The 20,624-nt window shown below is 39.4% G+C and overlaps 3 protein-coding genes across 8 annotated transcripts in view; 1 reads left to right on the forward strand and 2 right to left on the reverse strand.

Moving 5' to 3' along the window:
• mical2a (microtubule associated monooxygenase, calponin and LIM domain containing 2a) overlaps positions 1-20,624 on the reverse strand; it is an 858,504-nt gene that overhangs the window by 405,028 nt on the left and 432,852 nt on the right. The window lies entirely within an intron of this gene.
• ampd3a (adenosine monophosphate deaminase 3a) lies at positions 855-16,560 on the forward strand. 5 transcript variants are annotated; one of them, XM_031324259.2, is made up of 16 exons: positions 8,717-8,900; positions 8,935-9,040; positions 10,646-10,868; positions 11,014-11,194; positions 11,384-11,549; positions 11,643-11,862; positions 11,977-12,106; positions 12,308-12,502; positions 12,790-12,921; positions 13,023-13,186; positions 13,305-13,431; positions 13,731-13,894; positions 14,192-14,312; positions 15,066-15,239; positions 15,391-15,501; positions 15,613-16,560. In XM_031324259.2, the coding sequence occupies exons 3-16, from the start codon at positions 10,648-10,650 to the stop codon at positions 15,787-15,789; spliced, it is 2,283 nt and encodes a 760-aa protein (XP_031180119.1). In that variant the 5' UTR covers positions 8,717-8,900; positions 8,935-9,040; positions 10,646-10,647; the 3' UTR covers positions 15,790-16,560. The 5 variants fall into 5 exon arrangements, with proteins under 5 accessions (XP_031180120.1, XP_031180118.1, XP_031180119.1 ...); XM_031324260.2 differs by lacking the exons at positions 8,717-8,900; positions 8,935-9,040 and adding an exon at positions 855-946; XM_031324258.2 differs by lacking the exons at positions 8,717-8,900; positions 8,935-9,040 and adding an exon at positions 7,619-7,749.
• Positions 15,831-19,022, reverse strand: lyve1a (lymphatic vessel endothelial hyaluronic receptor 1a). 2 transcript variants are annotated; one of them, XM_031324287.2, is made up of 6 exons: positions 18,785-19,022; positions 18,461-18,644; positions 18,230-18,369; positions 17,399-17,599; positions 17,155-17,227; positions 15,831-16,833 (listed from the first exon to the last, which is right to left on the reverse strand). In XM_031324287.2, exons 1-6 carry the CDS (start codon positions 18,864-18,866, stop codon positions 16,692-16,694), a joined length of 822 nt encoding a protein of 273 aa, XP_031180147.1. In that variant the 5' UTR covers positions 18,867-19,022; the 3' UTR covers positions 15,831-16,691. The 2 variants fall into 2 exon arrangements, with proteins under 2 accessions (XP_031180147.1, XP_031180146.1); XM_031324286.2 differs by having other exon boundaries at positions 15,831-16,836.

Genomic DNA, 20,624 nt, shown 5'->3' on the forward strand with positions numbered 1-20,624 from the left:
GAGTCAGTCCTCTACAGCCAACTCTAAAAGTACCCTGATAACCTTATCTGAGAGGATTAGCATCATAATCTCAAACACGGTCAGGCTAAATCAGGGACAGTGGGTCCCCCTCCTGCTTATGGCCACAGCTGTAAATCTGGGCCTTCTGTGTAAGGAGTTCATCCATGCGGTCCTGCAAGACTGCTTATTCTGCTATGCTAAGGTATTAGAGAAAGTGCTCTGATCTGTCTGTGAGACTCTACCCAGAGATTGATGTTACCAGTGATAAAGACAGCTTGGAGTTTTAGTTTCTTTGCATAGTTCACAGAATACATGCAATAATAGAGACGTCTTACTTTTGCTATGACGTGCACTGATGAGGTAGGTCCGGGTGAATGTGCTTACATGTCTTACATGAGAGACTGTAGCTAAAGAGACAGAAGCGAGAGCAGGGGTTTTCAGCTTTGTAACAAATTAGTCTGTAGTGAAATCTTTAATATTATTTGTACATTTGTTGTATTTATTAAATCAAAAGGTCACCCTTACGTTGCTGGTATTTCCTGCTTGTCTGCTCATGGCTCGTCCCCGCAAAATGTCCTGCAAATGAATAAAACATCCACAAGAGGATGATTAATCTCTAAGAAAGAAGAGAGAAAACAGGGAAATAATTGTATTTTATATGTTGATCCATTTTGAACATCATTCCTACTACATCCATTAATACTGCCTTAAACAGTAGTGCAACAGTGCAAATGACTATGGCTGACTTCTACCTTTGTACGGCTGATGTCCTTGCACTAAGCTGCGGCAATGAAAGAGTTAAGGATGGAGTGATGAGCACTGCAGGGTGGTGGATGAGATATCATATACTCTAGCAACAACAAAGACACAGCATGACTTAGATGTTTCTCTAAGGGGAACTTGTGCACAGTTTATACAAAATTCAGAGACTGTAAAGCCTGAGGAGGTGAGTGCACTTATTTGACATATTAGAAGTCTTGGACCAGTGATGACCACTGATTATTGACTATGGGAGGCAAACATCACTTACAGTATCTTTCTGTCTTTAAATCTCGATTCAAAAAAATCTTGGTTTATGGTTGTATGCAGTTTTGTTATACAGTATGCAAGACTTTGTAACTGGTAACTGGTTTATGTGTATCCAGATAAAAACCCATATATTGGTGAAATAAACTAATATATATATTAGGGCTGGGCAATATATCGATATTATATCGATATCGTGATACAAGATTAGATATTGTCTTAGATTCTGGATATCGTAATATGGTATAAGTGTTGTCTTTTCCTGTTTTTAAAGGCTGCATTACAGTAAAGTGATGTAATTTTGTGAGAACACCAGACTATTCTAGCTGTTTTATTATTTGCCTTTACCCACTTATTAGTCATTATATCCACATTACTGATGAGTATTTGTCAAAAATCTCATTGTGAAAATATTTTGTGAAAGCACCAATGGTCAACCCTACAGTATCGATATCGAGGTGTTTTGTCCAAAATATCGTGATATATATATATATATATATATATATATATATATATATATATATATATATATATATGTAATCTATCTATAAACTATGCATCTACACACCACTTTTTAAGCAGCATTTAAGTCATTGCTTGGGAAAGCATTTGCTTCCTTACTTTCCCTCTCTCATCACTGTCTCTCTGTAATGTAAATGGCTTTATCTTGTGTTGTTGACCTCTCTCTGAGATATGACTTTGACAAAGAGCCAACTTGGGGGCTCAGCCATTAGCAGCAGTGACATGTCTGAGAAAAGACAAAAAAGACAAGATAAAGAAAGGGGCTATGAGTGGTTGGGTAATGGCCTCCTACGAGATTTACACAGTGAATGGGAAATAATAAATGAGGATCCTTATTCTCCTAAGTAACTGTGGAGATGATACATGGTCAGCTACACAGTTCCAGTGCATTTAAGCAGACTCACAAATACAAGGGTGCACAGACCCACATTTTTACAGTCCAGAGTGAGCACCATTAAGATATTTCCCACATTAGTGTCAAATAATGCTTTCTGCAGAGCTACACTATAACTCTATTTTTCAGCCATCTGATCTGATGTTTCCTAAACCCGACAATTTGATAAATAAGAGAAAGACTTCTGTAAATGCTGAATAAAATACTGCATATCCTGTGTTATTGGGGTGCTGAGTTAGGGAGTCCTAAATATCAGTCATTTTTTGAAAGTCCAAGTTGAGTCTCAAGTCTTTGAGGGGCAAGTTCAAGTCAAGTCTCAAGTCTTTTGCTACGAGTCCAAGTCAAGTCTCAAGTCTCTGGCCATCTGATCTGTCCCTAACACTGTATTGTTAAATATTATGAATTCAAAGCATGTCCTGTAGCTACCATCCATACAGTACAGTATGGTACAAAATCAGTTGTAGGATAACTTTATAGGGTCTACTTAACGCATTCCTCTAGCCCTCGGACCTGGTGAAATATTAACCTAAGTCTGTCATATCTAGGGATGTAACGTTTACCGGTGTAACAGTAAACTACGGTAAAAATGTTGTTAACAATTACCGTTTTCATTTAAAATATCATTATTATCATGGTGAATTACCACAGTGTGGAAACCGCGTGTTCCCAGCTTCATCTGAGTCTCCTGAAGTTGCTGCGCGGGGCACACTGCATAGCCTACAGTGCGTTTCTTGAAGTTGGAATCATGGCGTGAGGAGGAAATGAGAGCGCTCAGGACATTTATCAGACCTGTAAAAAAGGCCATAGTAACATTTGCTCTCTCCTGAGATAATTGACCAATCAGTGACGAGAGTCATCACTTTGATCTCCTGCCAATCACTCGCGCTCAGACAGGAGAAGGAGACAGAACTGTAGAGTTGTAAACGGACTTTTTTCTTTATCATTCCATTCGGACTTGTTGAAGTGATACTGTCATGGGTTTTACTGCCTCGTTATCTGTGTAGTTTAAGCTACATTTATTCATATTTCAATAAGTGTTCTGCTACAATGTGGATTACACTTTGCCCGTGTTACGATATGACATTTATTTAGAGAGAGAGAGATATATTATCGCCTTGATAATATTGCTGTTGCTGTGTTTGTTATTGCATAGCTGATAGATGTGCAGATTGTTTAATATTACTTGTGCAGCCACGTGTTGATATTCAGGTTGTGTTAGAGCAATTTGCTAGCAACATGCAATCACCAGTAAACAGACTAGCGCTGTGGAGCCACGTGCTTAGCTATTAAAGGTGTATTACACTGTTTGCTCCGTTAAGGATATGTGTGCTGTAATAGATCGTGGCTTATTCTCAGTCTGTGTTACTGAGCAATATGTTACATTTATGTTAATTATTACAGAGAAATGAATGTAATTCTTAGTATTGTTTCTTGTTATATGCTGGTGGCTTTAACATTTAGTTTTGGTAAATAATGTTCATAGTAAGTCAGATGCTTATTAATGTGCATTATTATTTGTTTATATTTCAGAACCACATCCAACTTCACATGTAACGTCAAATACAACTTCATAGTTAACTTCATATTTGAGTTGTAAATAAATCTTCCTGGATCTCAAAGTCAGACATCTCTGGTTGAAGTTCTTACCGGACACCCTACAGCGGGCCGGTGTTTCAGGAGCCAGTTTTCAATAGTTTTTACAAGCCTATTGCCTATATTTTTGTAATATAATAAACAATGTTTTAACATTTATTTATTTATATTTTAAGTGTTAGTAGGCTCAGTGAAACTGAGTCCAGCGCGAGGGAGATCCGACTCAGAGGAGGAGAGGTTAGTGAGGCCAGCGTCTCCACGGCAGGTGACAGTGGGCACGGATCCACGCATGGATGAAATAATGAAATAGTAAATAGAACTACAGTAACAGAAATATGTGCAGAATTGAGACGGTCAAGACGGTCCAGTGTTTGGTGGACCGGGTACACCTTGTTCACTTAATAGTCTACAAATCATCCACGGGATCAATTACGCATCACATGAGTTTGCCCACCCGACACAGCGTTTGTTCCTGGGGAGATGGATCCGTGGGTCCCGCCTCCTGTGCACCATGGATGTCTGAGCCTCAGCAACTACTGACTATAAAGATACAATGTGCCTGTTCCCAGCATTAGCACAACACTTTGCGATGGTTAGCTTGTTACCTGTGACGATATATGCTAAATGTAACGTATCTTTCACATTAGCAAGTGACTGACCTATCTGGGTGCGTTTTGAGATGCCTGATGAAGTTCGACGTTGTTGATCTGGCATTATTTATCTTGGTGCCACACACCTTGCATGTAGCTGTTCGCTTACTGCCACTGTTTACCAAGTTATTGAAAGCAAAACTAATGACAAAAAGCACAACTCTGGGAGGACTTGGTGTCGCCATCGTCAATGCATTTTTGTGAGTGCGCGCACATAAGGCATAGCGCATGCATTTTACCACATTGACTGCTAGAAGAGTGTGCTCACCATTGACATAAAGGATCAGTCTGGTCACTTTGCTGATCTATATGGTAATCAGAAAGTGTAGGGTAGAATAATGCCTTCTAAGGGCAATTCTTTGTTTTTAGATTGACTTTTGCCAGTACAGTGTGAGAATGACACAAATATTATTTTTCACAAAGTTTGCTGCTAAACTACTTTTAGATCTTTTTTTCAGTTGTTTCTGTGATGTACTGAAATATAATTACAAGCACTTTATACGTTTCAAAGGCTTTTATTGACAATTACATGACATTTATGCAAAGAGTCAGTATTTGCAGTGTTGGCCCTTCTTTTTCAGGACCTCTGCAATTCGACTGGGCATGCTCTCAATCAACTTCTGGGCCAAATCCTGACTGATAGCAACCCATTCTTTCATAATTACTTCTTGGAGTTTGTCAGAATTAGTGGGTTTTTGTTTGTTCTCAATGGGATTAAGATCTGGGGAGTTTCCAGGCCATGAACCCAAAATTTCAACGTTTTGGTCCTCGAGCCACTTAGTTATCACTTTTGCCTTATGGCACGGTGCTCCATCGTGCTGGAAAATGCATTGTTCTTCACCAAACTGTTGTTGGATTGTTGGAAGAAGTTGCTGTTGGAGGGTGTTTTGGTACCATTCTTTATTCATGGCTGTGTTTTTGGGCAAAATTGTAAGTGAGCCCACTCCCTTGGATGAGAAGCAACCCCACACATGAATGGTCTCAGGATGCTTTACTGTTGGCATGACACAGGACTGATGGTAGCGCTCACCTTTTCTTCTCCGGACAAGCCTTTTTCCAGATGCCCCAAACAATCGGAAACAGGCTTCATCGGAGAATATGACTTTGCCCCAGTCCTCAGCAGTCCATTCACCATACTTTCTGCAGAAGATCAATCTGTCCCTGATGTTTTTTTTGGAGAGAAGTGGCTTCTTTGCTGCCCTTCTTGACACCAGGCCATCTTCCAAAAGTCTTCGCCTCACTGTGCGTGCAGATGTGCTCACACCTGCCTGCTGCCATTCCTGAGCAAGCTCTGCACTGGTGGCACTCCGACCCCGCAGCTGAATCCTCTTTAGGAGACGATCCTGGCGCTTGCTGGACTTTCTTGGACGCCCTGAAGCCTTCTTAACAAGAATTGAACCTCTTTCCTTGAAGTTCTTGATAATCCTATAAATTGTTGATTTAGGTGCAATCTTAGTAGCCACAATATCCTTGTCTGTGAAGCCATTTTTATGCAACGCAATGATGGCTGCACACGTTTCTTTGCAGGTCACCATGGTTAACAATGGAAGAACAATGATTTCAAGCATCACCCTCCTTTTAACATGTCAAGTCTGCCATTCTAACCCAATCAGCCTGACATAATGATCTCCAGCCTTGTGCTCGTCAACATTCTCACCTTAGTTAACAAGACGATTACTGAAATGATCTCAGCAGGTCCTTTAATGACAGCAATGAAATGCAGTGGAATTTTCATGGCAAAGAAGGACTATGCAATTCATCTGATCACTGTTCATAACATTCTGGAGTATATGCAAATTGCTATTATAAAAACTTAAGCAGCAACTTTTCCAATTTCCAATATTTATGTAATTCTCAAAACTTTTGGCCACGACTGTACACCACAGCTGGATTATGTATTTTCAGATGTACAAAAAAACAAGGTCAGAGCTCAAATAAAAACAGTGCTAATAAGCAAGCAAACAGTGCTAAATGAGCAAACGGGGTTAGAGGAGAGCTATACTCAGTAAACGTAATACAACTTTTTTTCTGCCACATGACATTGTTTTGTCATTGATTACATGCCACTTTGCAACACAATAATACAACGGAGACCTTATTTATTGATATTGATTGATTTCAATATTGATCGATCCAGCCAATGGTTAGCCTACTATAAAGGTGCTGGTTGACAAGTAGCTAATGCTAATGCTTGGTCTATAACGTTAGCTAATTCTTGGTGGGTAACATAAGATTACGACATCGTTCAACAGGCTCAGTTATTTTTAGTATGATTGTTTTGACCACGATTAACAACTCTGGAACTCTAACCCACGAATTCATCAGTAACGTTAACTGTATAGATAGAAGACTAATCTAATGGTAATTTAGCCAGCTAGCACACCCCTGTCTGTCTGCCTCACTCTCCCGGCGCTGCAAGGCTTCAGTCGGGATGAGAGCTGACAACAGCCCCAGGGACACATCCACAGTCAGCCCCCAGCCAGCTAGCAGCCAGCCACTATCATTACAGCATCCAAACCCGGTCAGTGCTAAGGACGCTAACGGCAGTTTACTGAACCGTCAGGAAACAGACCCAGGCATCCGAGTCAGAACAGCGGCCATTCGTAATGTTACACCTCCATTGGCGTTACCGGTGTTCGGGCCGAAAATCTCCTCCCTGCCGAATCCCCCCACCCCCCCTTCGCGTTTAGCCTAGCTAAATTTAACCGACAAAAGGGGGATAAGGCACCAAAACGACTAATACTAATAGTAATTTAAAGATGTGGTAGCATTGGATCTGGACAGGAAGGATAATTCTGGGAGGTGGAAGGGGTGTGTCGCGATTCTGCATTCTCACACGAACACAGGTTTGTGGATCTGAGTGTCGCAATTTCGGTTTCATATCGCATATCGTTACAGCCCTAGTGCACACTATATGTAAGTGTAAGAGAGTTCTTGTGTGTTTGTCTGAGAGAGATAAATAGAGCAGAAGGCAGCAGGTTCTGTCTACTCTGCAGGGTTTCACCATGTCAAATTTAAGACTTTTTAAGACCTTTATAAGACCATTTTAAGACTATCATAATTAAATTTAAACAAAGAAATCTGTTTTACCACAGAAATAAATAAAAAAATTCTAAAGCGCTGCAGGAGCATTTCAATGAGCATTAGAGATAACGTTACATCTACATAGGAAAATTAAGACCTGTGACATTATTTAAGACCTAGAACACAATACTTCAGCGGATTTAAGACGTGTTAAAGCCTACAATTTCATTTTTAAATGTTAAGACCCCATGGAAACCCTGCCTCTAAGTGAGGCCCCTCTTTGTTCACAGCCAGTTATAACATAGTCTCAGGATTAGTAGCTCTGTCAACATGAGGCCACTGGCTCCTTAAAATAGAGAGATTGGCAGTCAGAAAAACAAAACTGTAATTGTATGCCACCATAGACTCATAGATTGACTGAGTCTGACCCAGATAGATGCAGACAGAATCTCTGAAGGTACCACTGAATCTGTACAGTGCTTCACTGTGTCCAACTTGAGATGACAACACCCCCAGATATTGCTATGAGCGGCAATGAAGGTAAGCGCAGATCTGATGATAGGTATAATACAATATAATGGGTAAAATGGCTATGAAGTCAAGTTACAATGTAAGCTATTCTCTGCATCACTGCACATCTGCTATTATTCAGCAGCAACATTTAACAGTATGTGTGGGGGAGATGAGTCCCTGCTGGGTGTTGAGTAGCAAAAACCTAAATTAATTTTTGAATACATAGTAAGTAATAGAATTAATTTTGACTTGATGCAATTAAATAAATAAAACAAAATTACAGAAAAAAAATGTATAAAGACAATTACAAACAGAATCAGGTTTATTGCCAAGTAAGTTACTTTTTTTTCACATACATTTCCCTTGTTGTGATGCATAACAATTAGTTAACGTTAAGAGAAAATACAAACATAAAAGCCAGTAGGTCACAGTAAGTGCCGAATTAAATGATAATTTAATTTAGATTTTATTTTTATTTACTTTTTTTGGAGGGGGGGGGGGTCCTTAACACATGTAATCGTTTATTGACACAGCTTTTTGTTGAATGCAGAATAAGCTATTTTTTGGTCATCATGACCATAGTAGACAGAAGATCATGACACATCTTGGCCCGGGTTGTCATAACAACCGCCATAGACTGTTGAATGAAAATGTTTAATCTTTTCTAAATAACGTTACAGTCTATGCTCAAAAAATTTAATTGTATTCATACCTAATGTAAGGTTAAAAAACAGCCAAAACGATTGTGAAAGTTATTGTAATGAACTTACCAGCTGGCAGCACCTCTGCAGGATGAGTAAATTAGCTAGCTAGCTAGCTAGCTGGCTAAAACATATAAAAAACGTTAACCTCTTTGGTGTAGCCCATGCCCTTAGGATGGGAAGTGCACGCTACTACTAGCTAGTATAGGGCATTGGTGTATTAAGAGAACAGTAAAGTTAGCTAACACAAAAAAGCGTAATGTTAACGTTGCGTATATTGTACCTAGCTGTATTAGTACGTTGGTTAAAAACTAGCCTAAAACTTCCTAACACTCAAACGTTGCAGTTAACCGAATAACTGAACAATTAACGTTGACGTGTTCAGCCCCGACAAACGCGAAATTAAACTGAAATGGTGGTGCGTTGAACACCTTGATGTGTGCGCAAGCGCAGCTGTCTTTTTAATACCACGAGTTGGTTTACCTATGGTTTAGCTCACAGTAAAATTAAGGTTTAGCTACACTAGACAGTATAAAATAGGTTTACATACACGTCGCTGCCCGTAGGGTAACACCTCTGACACACCCAGCAAAAGAAGGAAAACCACTGGGGGAAAGGTACTAGGCTTAAAACCATGCTTAAAGCCCGTTTTACACACGTCCATGGTTTCACACCGTTTCTAAGAAACATGTCGTTTAACCTGGAAACCTGATCTAAAACGGTGCCCACCGTGCCTTGCTGGCCCGTAGTCTTAATGTTAGCTACTTGATAGAGCTAACGTTAATTAGCCGCGCACTTATTTTAAGAAAGTGTCGTCAGGTTATATAGCTAGCTAATGGTCAGGTTCACTTTTCATGTTTTTTAAACAGATTTCAGGTCCATTGGCGAAAAAACGGCATTAGTTATAATTTTTTTCGGTGCAATGTTTTGTTTTGTTTTCTTCCGGAAATGTTTTGGTGACTAACGTTAGCTATAGTTCCTGTCCAGCTGTCATTGGCGATCGAGGCTCTCACTCATGCTGAACAATATATATTATTTTTTTTAAACTCAAATGGGATGTGTGGCGTCTGACTGTGAGAAAAATAAATACAAGTATCTGTTTCACAGAAATTTCGGGGTGTATGAAAGGACAATTAATAATTGACAAGGCCATTATCTCCAGACCAGATCAATACAGCTTTATGAGCCTATCTCTTTTCACTGTGTGCATGTGATGTCATAAAGCTCCGGTGATGCACACAGCTGTTGTCAGGATAGTGTTGTGTGTCCGGAATGATAAAAGTTTCCTGGAAGCAGCATTGCAGAGCGGAACATTGGCATATGACACCATGCAGCATGGCCCTTCTCTGGTGTTGACTCAGCAGTCCAATGGCAAACTGTATCCTGTATCACAGGATATCAATACACTACAATTCACCAGGTTATCTCCTTTGCTTAAATAGACAGTATGTTTAACATACTGTCTATTTAAGCCTATTTGTATGAGCATGACTGTACCTGACGGTGGATCCAGGATTACATACTTTAGTAATAACAAGCGTTATTTACAGCTATGATGTTGATGATACAGGCTAAAACAGAATTACTGCCATTATTTTTATTATAGTAAGGAGTGACAGAGTGCCAGTATATAGTAACATGTCTAACTCAGGAGGACTTGCTTTCCTTCAAAGGTCATGAATCTGGAGAATTTAATGGAACTATCTGACACAAGAGTTATTTTCAAAATGTCAATTTTGTACCGCTGCACAATTCAAAATGCTTTTAACCTAAGTATGATATTCCACAAAACTAGCTATGTTTCCATTACATTATCCTATTTTGCTACTCAGGAAAACAGGAAAAGCAAATTGTGGACAACAACAATAAAGCTAGATAATGTAATAAAGATAATGTTAATATTGACTGTGGAATGAAGCACCACAAGAGGTGATTTTGTTCATGGTTTTCATTTGGAGTTGGGAGAAAAAAAACAACTGGATAGAAAGTGAAGTGTTTAAAATTAATCCTGTTAATTCACACAGAGCTCTCCGGGTGGTGATGCTGTGCAGCAGTTAGTTCTTGAATGTCCTGCACCCAAACACAGGTAGATTCACTTGTTTACAAATAGCATAGACTGGTCAGAGCAAGTAAATATCTAATAAAGGGCAGGTCCTCTTTGTATCCCGTGATTACATGTCACTGTCACCAGTCATTTTACTGTAGTTTCTTCCTTTTTGCAGACATGCCTCGTCAATTTCCGAAGGTAACTCTGAGTGAGGCAGAGAAGGAGACACAACTGCTGGCAGAGAAAGTATATGCATCAGCGCTAAAGGAAGAAGACAACAAGGATGCCTTGTCAATGTTCAACGTGCCTGAGGACTGCCCAATTGGCCTACAGCAAGCCAAGGAACATGAACTGCTGAAGGAGCTGGCAGAGCAACAGTCAGAGGAGAGTACCAAGAGGTAAGCTCTGCTATTTGTCTTGCACCAAATCACAGAGGATGTTGTCATCAGTCAGATCAATGTCACACATGAATGCCTTAACAATTGTATCATGACTTCTGGAAAAGTTATGTTCGTTAAAATAATGATATTGCTAATTTTGCAGGAAAAGAAGCTTGAAGATGATTCGTTCCCAGTCAATGTCCCTGCAGATCCCAGTGAATACAGATTGTATGCGGTCAGTGGCAGTCACGCCATACCTGTCCCCCAGCTCCACCTGCTCATCACTGCCAGAAAACTGCCCTGATTACCAGAGGGTCACTATTAGTGGTGATTACTGTGCTGGAGTAAGTACTACTGTATTAACACAAATGTGTGCATCACTGTTAGAGAAATTAATACTTTCGCAGCTTTTACATTTGTTTTTCATGTTCACAGAACGTTGAAAAACATGGCATAAATGTGCATTTACCAATGGCTTAAATAAGACAACACTTGATGGATGGATTTATGTGTCATATCCATTCCCGATTCAGATTACAGTGGAGGACTATGAACAGGCAGCCAAAAGTCTGTTTAAGGCTCTGCTTATTCGCGAGAAATACTCAAAGCTGGCCTATCATAGATTCTGTAGAACCACAGCCCAGTTCCTCCGCAGCGCTGAGAACGTGAAATGGAGCGAAGAAGATGAAGTTCTACCAGGTATGAAGTGTACACACGTTATGGTTATTGATACACTCACTGATGTTTGTTCTGGTTCATATGACAGTAACAGAACAATGTTGTGGCCTCCAGATATGTGCCCATGTCCAACAAAGGGGGAAGATCCCTACAGTATGGAGAACATCCCCGAGAATCTGAACTATGAACTAAAGATGAAGGATGGGATAGTGTATGTGTATGACAATGCCCAGGCTTTGAGAGAAAACCAGCCCAATGACCTTCCTTACCCTGACTTAGAGACCTTTGCCATAGACCTCAGTCATGTGCTGGCAATGATTGCAGATGGACCCACGTAAGTTGCCAAAACAAAAAGACACTACAGCTATGGTTGTAAAACTGGTTGTTGCCACCTATGCATGCGGTACTTAATCCCACTTACTAAACTGAGGCCCACTCTAATTTTCAGGAAGACCTACTGTCACAGACGACTAAATTTCTTGAGTTCAAAGTTCTACCTCCATGATATGCTCAATGAGATGGCTGAGCTAAAGGAACTGAAAAGTGTGCCTCACAGAGATTTCTACAATGTTAGGAAGGTTGGATCGACAGAGTGTATCATCCAATATTGCTCCCACAGATTGTCTCTGAGAAAACACCTAAACATATGATTTGACAGTACATGCTGTCAGTTCTTCCTTAACTATTTGTATAAAATGGTATGGTAAAAGCCATGTGTGTTTTTGTAAACACTCAATTTGTCCAGTAGACTGAACATAGACTTTGTTTCTCTCTATCAGGTGGACACGCATATTCATGCAGCTGCCTGCATGTCTCAGAAACACCTGCTGACCTTCATCCAGGAAACATATAAGACTGGTGCTGAACGTGTGGTGTTGGAAAAGGCAGGACAAAAGATGACTCTCCAGCAGGTTTTCCACAGTCTCAATAAGGACCCCTATGACCTTACTGTGGACTCTCTGGATGTGCATGCTGTAAGAAAAGTAGAAAATGCCCCCATGTATTAGCATTATGGTTTTTTCGGAGGCAAATTAATACGTTTCTCAATTTTGTCAGAAATGTTTCTGTCAAGGCAAAAAAATAAATGGAAATTTCATGTCAAATTACACATTACACAATTTTTATACTAATTACAATTCCTTCACTCTCTCTGCCTCTAACTTGTGTCACTTCAGTTCACTGCCAGCACAGGTAAATACCAGTATTGATTGCCGCTTTTTCATGACCGACCATTATGTTTTGTAATTTATAAACTTTACAGGGGAGACATACCTTCCACCGGTTTGACAAGTTCAATTCGAAGTATAATCCAGTGGGAGCCAGTGAACTTCGAGAAATCTTCCTGAAAACAGACAACCTCATAAATGGAGAGTATTTTGCTCGCATCATAAAGGTATCATATTATGTACTCATACATTTTAAGTCAGAACTTAAAATGTAAAAAAAACCTTTGCAGAGACAGTTTAGCACACTCTACTTCTCATATTTTAATAGGAAGTGGCCCATGACCTGGAGGAGAGTAAGTACCAGCATGCAGAGCCACGCCTTTCCATCTACGGACGCTCTCCAGAGGAGTGGGACAGTCTGGCTAAGTGGTTTATTCACCACAAAGTACACTCTCCAAACATGAGGTGGATCATTCAAGTGCCCAGAATATAGTGAGTGCTACAGCCTGAAGAAAAAAAAGCTTCTAATTTATAAGAGAAATGTGAAATCTTGAAATGTGAAATCTTGAAATTTCCTAAAGTTATAAAACAATGTTTTAATGTGTTTCAGTGATATTTTCAAGGCAAAGAAGCTTGTACCTAATTTTGCCAAGATGCTGGAGAACGTATTCCTTCCTCTATTTGAGGCCACTGTTAACCCACAGACGCACAAACAACTTCATGTGTTTCTCAAATATGTAAGTTTCTAATTTATACCTAATGTTACCTATTCACTGCTATTAATTTGTTGGAGGTAATAAGCATGTATATGCAGTATATAAACACTAAATAAATGGTTTATAACACACTATAAGATAGTTGTAAGATGATGAAAAGTGTTTATTAAGTAGTAGTATATGTCAACAAATGTAACTCCCTATGTGGGCACCCATAGGTGGAGGCTGGTGTATAAACAGATAATGAATGACAATATAGTAAAACACAGTTGTGTAATTAATTTGAAGGTACCAGTAGTAAATTACTTATTTTTGTGCAGGTGTCAGGGTTCGACAGCGTAGACGATGAGTCCAAACACAGCGATCACATGTTCTCCTTCAGGAGCCCAAAGCCAGAACAGTGGACTGCAGATGACAACCCTCCTTACAGCTACTACATCTTCCACATGTATGCAAACATCATGGTCCTCAACAACCTCAGAAAGTAAGCACTAATGCCTTCTTTACTCTTCAAAACCCACACCTCTTCATTAAAGGAGAGTGCTTTGCTGTAAGATTGATGGGGGGAAATGCTGTGCCTTTACAATGTAGGACCTGACCTGGTACTGGGTCCAGCACTCAGTGGACAGTTTACTTTGTAAAACTCTCAGGGAAGAAATTATCTTTGACATCTCAATATGCAGCTGATATCTAAATACTCTCAGTATGATGAATACAAGGATGAGAGAGCACTGTTCTATGATTTGCTCGTATATTGATTGTCCTTCTGTGTCCAAAATAGAGAGCGTGGACTGAGCACCTTCCAGTTCCGTCCCCATTGCGGAGAAGCTGGATCAATCACTCACTTGGTCTCTGCCTTTCTCACATCAGACAATATCTCACATGGACTCAACTTGAAGAAGGTACAGACTTGTGGACAGGTTATTCTAGTATTTAGATGCTGTTGGCAGAATTTATAGTGATCAAAGAGTTATCCTTCCTGGAGCAGGGAGGGGATAACAAATGTGGCTGCTGCTGCTGCTGCTGTGTGGGCTGACCCACAGCCAAAGATCAATAATACGACTATTCTCATTTGTATTAATGACTCTTCACTTTGGACCAAATGGCAACATAATCAATACTAAAGTTTTTGTTGGTTTGAGCCCAAGCTTGTGTATCCGAAATGCCCTGCAGATTTCTCGCTATTAGCGTGAAAATGTGAGAACCATAGGTGAGGGAGAGGAAATTGGAAGTTTTGAATTTCTGATGTTCCTGAAAAAAATGATGACAATGAGTCACTGATATTGACCTACAACACTAACTGCTAAGAAATAGAGTAAGGTAGCAAGGTGCTTTCTTGTTGCTTCTTTAGGTTATCATCTGTGTAACTTATTTATTACAATTGCAATAATCCAATTGTATCTACAGTAAGTCTGGACAATGTGGATAAAGGCCTACACATTCTTATATAAGATCAGGTTGTGTTCATTATGGGGAACCTGGATCTAAAATCTAATGTTTTAGATTTAACAATACAGAACTTGAGTCCTTGTTCAACGTGCACAACAAAGTACCAAGTTCCAGCTTTGTGTACTGTATGTGTGTGTGTACCATATGTGTTTGTCTGACTGTCAGCAGTACTTAGTTCATTTATTTTAAACTTCATGCTCCCTCAGAGCCCTGTGCTGCAGTACCTGTACTATCTGGCCCAGGTGCCAATTGCAATGTCTCCACTCAGCAACAACAGTCTGTTCCTGGAATACTCCAAAAATCCTCTCCGAGAGTTCCTGCACAAAGGCCTGTGTGTGTCCCTGTCCACAGATGATCCCATGCAGTTCCACTACACAAAGGTAAACAGAAACAAATACACAGGAAATATAGTGTTTCTAGTTCAGTATACCAGAATCAAAACAAATAAACATACTATTGCAGTGTACTTTAGATGGATTTAGTTCTGCAGTGTAAATAATTCCTTATCCATTGTTTACGTCCTGATTCTAGGAACCACTGATGGAAGAGTACGCTATCGCAGCTCAGCTGTGGAAGCTGAGCACCTGTGATGTGTGTGAAATAGCCAGAAACAGTGTGCTGCAAAGTGGACTGTCTCACCAGGTAGTGACATTTTCACCGCCTACTTTTCCATTTTCTCTGCCCAATCTCCATGACATTTAATCAACATTGATCTCATCTTTCTCCCAATAATTTGTTGTTGTTCATTTACAGGAAAAGAGGCACTTCTTAGGAGAGAACTACCTGAAAGATGGACCTGAAGGGAACGATATCCGTCGGACCAACGTCGCCCAGATCCGCATGGCCTACAGACACGAGACACTGTGCAATGAACTCAGCTTCATAGTCGATGCAGTGAAGTCTGAAGCTATGAATTCCCAGTATGAATAAAATGGACCTCGCATTAGACAGAATCCAAGCATGCTGAGCTCTCAGTAATCACCATTTACCTTTATTTTGAAAAGTGCCAGTGAGTGACTGTGATGATTACATGAAAAATACAATATCCTGCCAATCAAAAAGCAATGCTTAAGTGGTCACAAGTTCATAAGGAGTTTGGTAAAGTGAAGACGCATGCTTTGGATGACTGATGACACTTTGCTTCTCAAAGGTTTAGACAAAAGCTGTGGGGGTCCAGGCTTGTGTGAAATACATTCACACACTTGTCATTACACAAACCCAGAATGTATAAACAATTGTACCTTACACTCCATTTTGTGATGGGGGTATGCCATAGAAATAGTTTGAAACTTGACGTTTTTCAGTTACTGTATACACTGTACATCAGACACAAGAACACTTGTGGTTGAGAGTGTTACACAATGTTAGCCTAGATGACCGATAACAGATGATGTCTGGTACATTTCCTCTGTCTCTCCCTTAATTAGCTTGTTTTAAAGAGATTTGGAAGATATCAATATATTTAAATTTTGGGAGATACATCAGTTCATAATGGCACAATGCTTGAAATTGTTGTAGAAATGTTGCATTTACATGTATGTTCATTATTTGAAGCAACAGACAGTATGTTAAAAGAATAAAATGTCTTCAGTCTTCACAATGATTGTATAGCCAACATTGCCATCTAGTGGCCAGACTGCACCATTTATTAACATCAGATGACTGAAAATACTAACAAGCACATACTGTATAACATATACAGTACAAAAATAAATGCCCTTTATGGCCATTCTGTTACATTACTTTCACACAAAACAAGGGACACATCTTTGTCCTAAAAAAAACCTCAGTAGTTGTCCATGGAGTGCCTCTTAAAAATATCAGAAAAATGTTTAACTTGCATTGTCAACCACTTCTATCGTCTCATCTTCCTGTGCAGCCCGATTGGTTTCCTTTATGTTCTTCTCACACGTCCATTCTTCTGTCTGGATGTACTCTTGCTGCTGCTTTATGTCAGAGCTCGGAGCGCGACTCCTCCTTTTCACAGAGAGAAAAAAAAACAAATGATGCACTAATATACGTAGCCTATGTAATAATAACAAAAGGACAAATAAATGTAATATTCAGTACAAAGAAAGCTGCTTTGCCTTATCAGTTTATCCACAGCTCTTCTGTGCTGATGTACAGTATAGCTTCTAGAGTAGTAGAGTAGTGCTATTGTATGTAGAGCCCACTAACAACCAATTCACTATCACTGATTCATGTATGTGCTTTTTTCAGATAGCATCATTTAACCACAACACAAGTCTTTGGACCTCAGTATTATAAAGTATGTTCATATGGAAAACCACTCACAATTTGATGTATGCAAGGATAATTACTGCAGTAAGGAGAAGGGCACAAGTTGACGTGATGAGTATAGCCTTTGCTGGAACAATAAAACATGAAACGGAAAATACATTAGTCATATAAAACAAAAATCACATCCACACACTTATGATAGAACGTTTTTGTAGTTGTTACTCATATGTAGTATGTATTGAATATGACAAAAAAATCCTCCACAACATTAATTTTCTTGTGAACAAAATCCTCATACCTCCAGCAAAACTTTGTACACTGCTAACAAACCGGGCTGGTGCTGCCTCATTGTCTATGGTTTTAGGAGTTGAGGAAGAAGTCGTAGACTGCGTGGTCCGGGTGGAGGTTGCTGCCTTAGAAGGAGACTGAGTTTGCTGCGAGTAATCCCTGCTGTTCAAAGGGCTATTAGTCGTTGCATCCCTTAATTGTGTTGCCGCATCTGTGCATGTACATAAAGGCCATGAGAGATTAGATAAGTGTTATAAAAAGTGCATGCCATTTGATAAATGTATGTTTTTCAAAAATAGTTTCTGCCTCCCATTTGCAACTCTGTGCTGACAGTCATGTCCTTGTACAGCTGCCTTTAAATATAGTGCAGGAAATTATTAAAAATAACATTTCTGAATGAGTTTCCGGTAATGGTACATATTTAGTTTATGTATTATTTAAAAATCCTGTAAAATAAACATAACACAGTTGTGGAGGTTTATACAACGCTTTTATGATCTCCACAATTTCAGTCAACATTCAATCAAACAATTCAATCATTAATCCATCATTAATTTCTAAGGAATTTTGTAGTAGTAGAAAGTAGTTTTCCATAAAAAAACAAAACAAGTTATGTAGAATATAGAAAAAATGCAGCTATTCAGTCCAAATGTAAATGTGATAGCACAGCCTATGGCAGGACTATTCATTCACACTAATCTGAGTTAATACCTTCTATTTTAATACCAACATGTTTTATTTAAAGAACAAAAAGCTAGGGCTGTGTTGAGAATAGCATGCATGATATCTACAAATTACTGTTGCCTCTTAATGTGTAGTGTAAAAAATAAAAAGGTCATACCTGATTCATTGAAGCAGAACACATCAAACTTTTGTGTAACAGAGGTTCGCCACGTCACCAAGCCCGTCTGACTTTTGCCACAATTAGAAAGGGCCTTGATGCGAGGAATGACAGCAAAATGTTCATCAATCCATCCAAACCTGAATAAAAACAAAACATGACAGAACATCAGGCGCTTTTCATCAAACTCCACTGAGATGAGTGAGTTGATCATTTCTTCTCTGGTCTCACCTGCATGTTTCTAAGCCTCTAGTGAGAGCATCCTGTACTTGTGCTTTTGAGGCAATGTTCACTCCGAGGGCCGAGCAGAGCCTCCGAGCTTCAGAGGCATTGAAGCCATACTGAGGCTGGTTGAGGTCATTTAAGTCACTAACCTGGAATACTCCAGCAATACTTTGGTTCGCTGCTGGGAAAACTGGAAACCATTTATTAGATTTAGATACTTTGAGGAAAAGGAGTTGCCTACATTTTATCTACAGACATTTTTATTCAAAAAAACAAAACAAGATAGAATTTTACAAATGAATAAATATCAAACCTGCTAGAATTACTTACCTCTGATGTGGCTTGTTTCAATATATTGATCAGAGATGACTGGAGTAATTGACAAAACCGATGAGATGCAAAGCCAGATCATATTTATGAGAAAAGAGGTCAGAAAAGAGTCGGATGAATGCAGATGGACGGCAAGTGATGCCCGGTTTATGCGCTTGTGAGCCAAATGACAGGGTTAAATAGAGTTGATTCTATTCACTGGGGTGTGTGTGGACTCTGTCATTGCCAGAAAGAAAAGGAAAAGGAAGAGGGAAGTACTGCCCACGGGTCAGATCAAGAGCCATTATATGTTCTAGGAGCAGGGCCCAGGAGAAAAAAGATATAAAACTCATTTGTCAACAGGAGATAAAGCAACAAAGGTTATGTGAAGCCAAATGCAGTAAATTCATGTCCAGGAATAATTAAATGATGATTTAAACTGGATTGTTCTTTGACTTAAACAAGTGTTAAGTTAAGAACATACGCAAATTTGTTGGATTTAAGTGAAAATACAGCTTATAATATGTGTAGTTTAAGCCTGTCCTCTTGGGGTTAGGGTTAGCCTGTCCTAATGATTTCCTCCCATGGGGAATTACTCAGTCATGAACATGCTTATGATGTCTTGTATCCTCTGATGAGCCTTTGGCACACGGCAACATCCCACTTCCACAAAAACATCTCCACACAAGCCCTGACGGCAGGAAATGACGCAGAGCTGACGAACATGCAGCAGTGTTTTTGTCAGATGTGAGGTGTCAATGGGGGCATTATAAATGACACACATTGGGAGCTACGGAAAAGGACTGATATTAAACTTATCTTAAGGTGTTTGTGTGTCTATGGGGTCACATTAAGACCTTCAAGAGTTAAATTACATTACATTAAATGGTTTCCTGAGTTAATTAAGATACTCCAATGAGATTATAATGGAATTTAGATGTGTCGGTAAGTGAGAACAGAGAAGAAAATATGATTGGGATTGACCTTTTTCACAGCATTTTGACTTTTGTCATTTTGACATCATGAAAAACAATACCAGGACCCTGAAACTGAACCAGCTAAATGAAATTCAGCAATCATCAATTTATTTACACCTGTGCTTTTTCTACTGTGACATGTCAAAATATGCCTATTGATTACATAATTTAGATAAATGTTGCTTTCTTGCCAAGATTTGGATGAGAAAATCAATACCACTATGATGTCGGATAAATAAGCTGCAGCCAGCAGTCGATTAGCTTAGCTTATTTTAGCATACCACTGGAAACAGGGGAAAACAGCTATCCTGGCTCTGTCCAAAGGTAGCAAAATCCACCTACCAGCACCTCTAAACTCACAAACTTACAATGTTATGTCTTGTTTGGGTAAGCCATCCAAACTTAACTAATTACCAGGGGGAGGGGCTATTTCTAGTCTTGATGCAGTGACTTTTTTTATAGTTTCTGCAACCTAACATTGACAACAAGACAGATTAACAAACAATTCATAAAATGTTAATTAGTGAGCTTTAGATGTGCTGGTAGGTGGATTTAGTAACCTTTGGACAGAGCCAGGCTAGCTGTTGGCCCATGTTTTTAGTCGTTGTGCTAAGCTAAACTAAGATGTGGGCTGTAGCGATATATTTAGCATACATACAGACATGAGTGTTATTAAACTTCTCATCAAACTCTAGGAAAGGATGCAAATTAATGTACTTTGCAAAATGAACACAGACACAGTTAGCAACTAGCTGAACATAGAGGAGCATTTAGCAGCTAAAGCGCAATATTTCCCTGTGTTGGTAGACCAATAACAGAGCTAAAAGATAATGAATATTGGTCTTACATTCACCAGGTGGCCAGAAACGCGACTCCAGATGAAA

This window comes from Sander lucioperca, chromosome 3 (genome assembly GCF_008315115.2).
Source record: "Sander lucioperca isolate FBNREF2018 chromosome 3, SLUC_FBN_1.2, whole genome shotgun sequence".
NCBI classification, from domain to species: Eukaryota; Metazoa; Chordata; class Actinopteri; order Perciformes; family Percidae; genus Sander; species Sander lucioperca.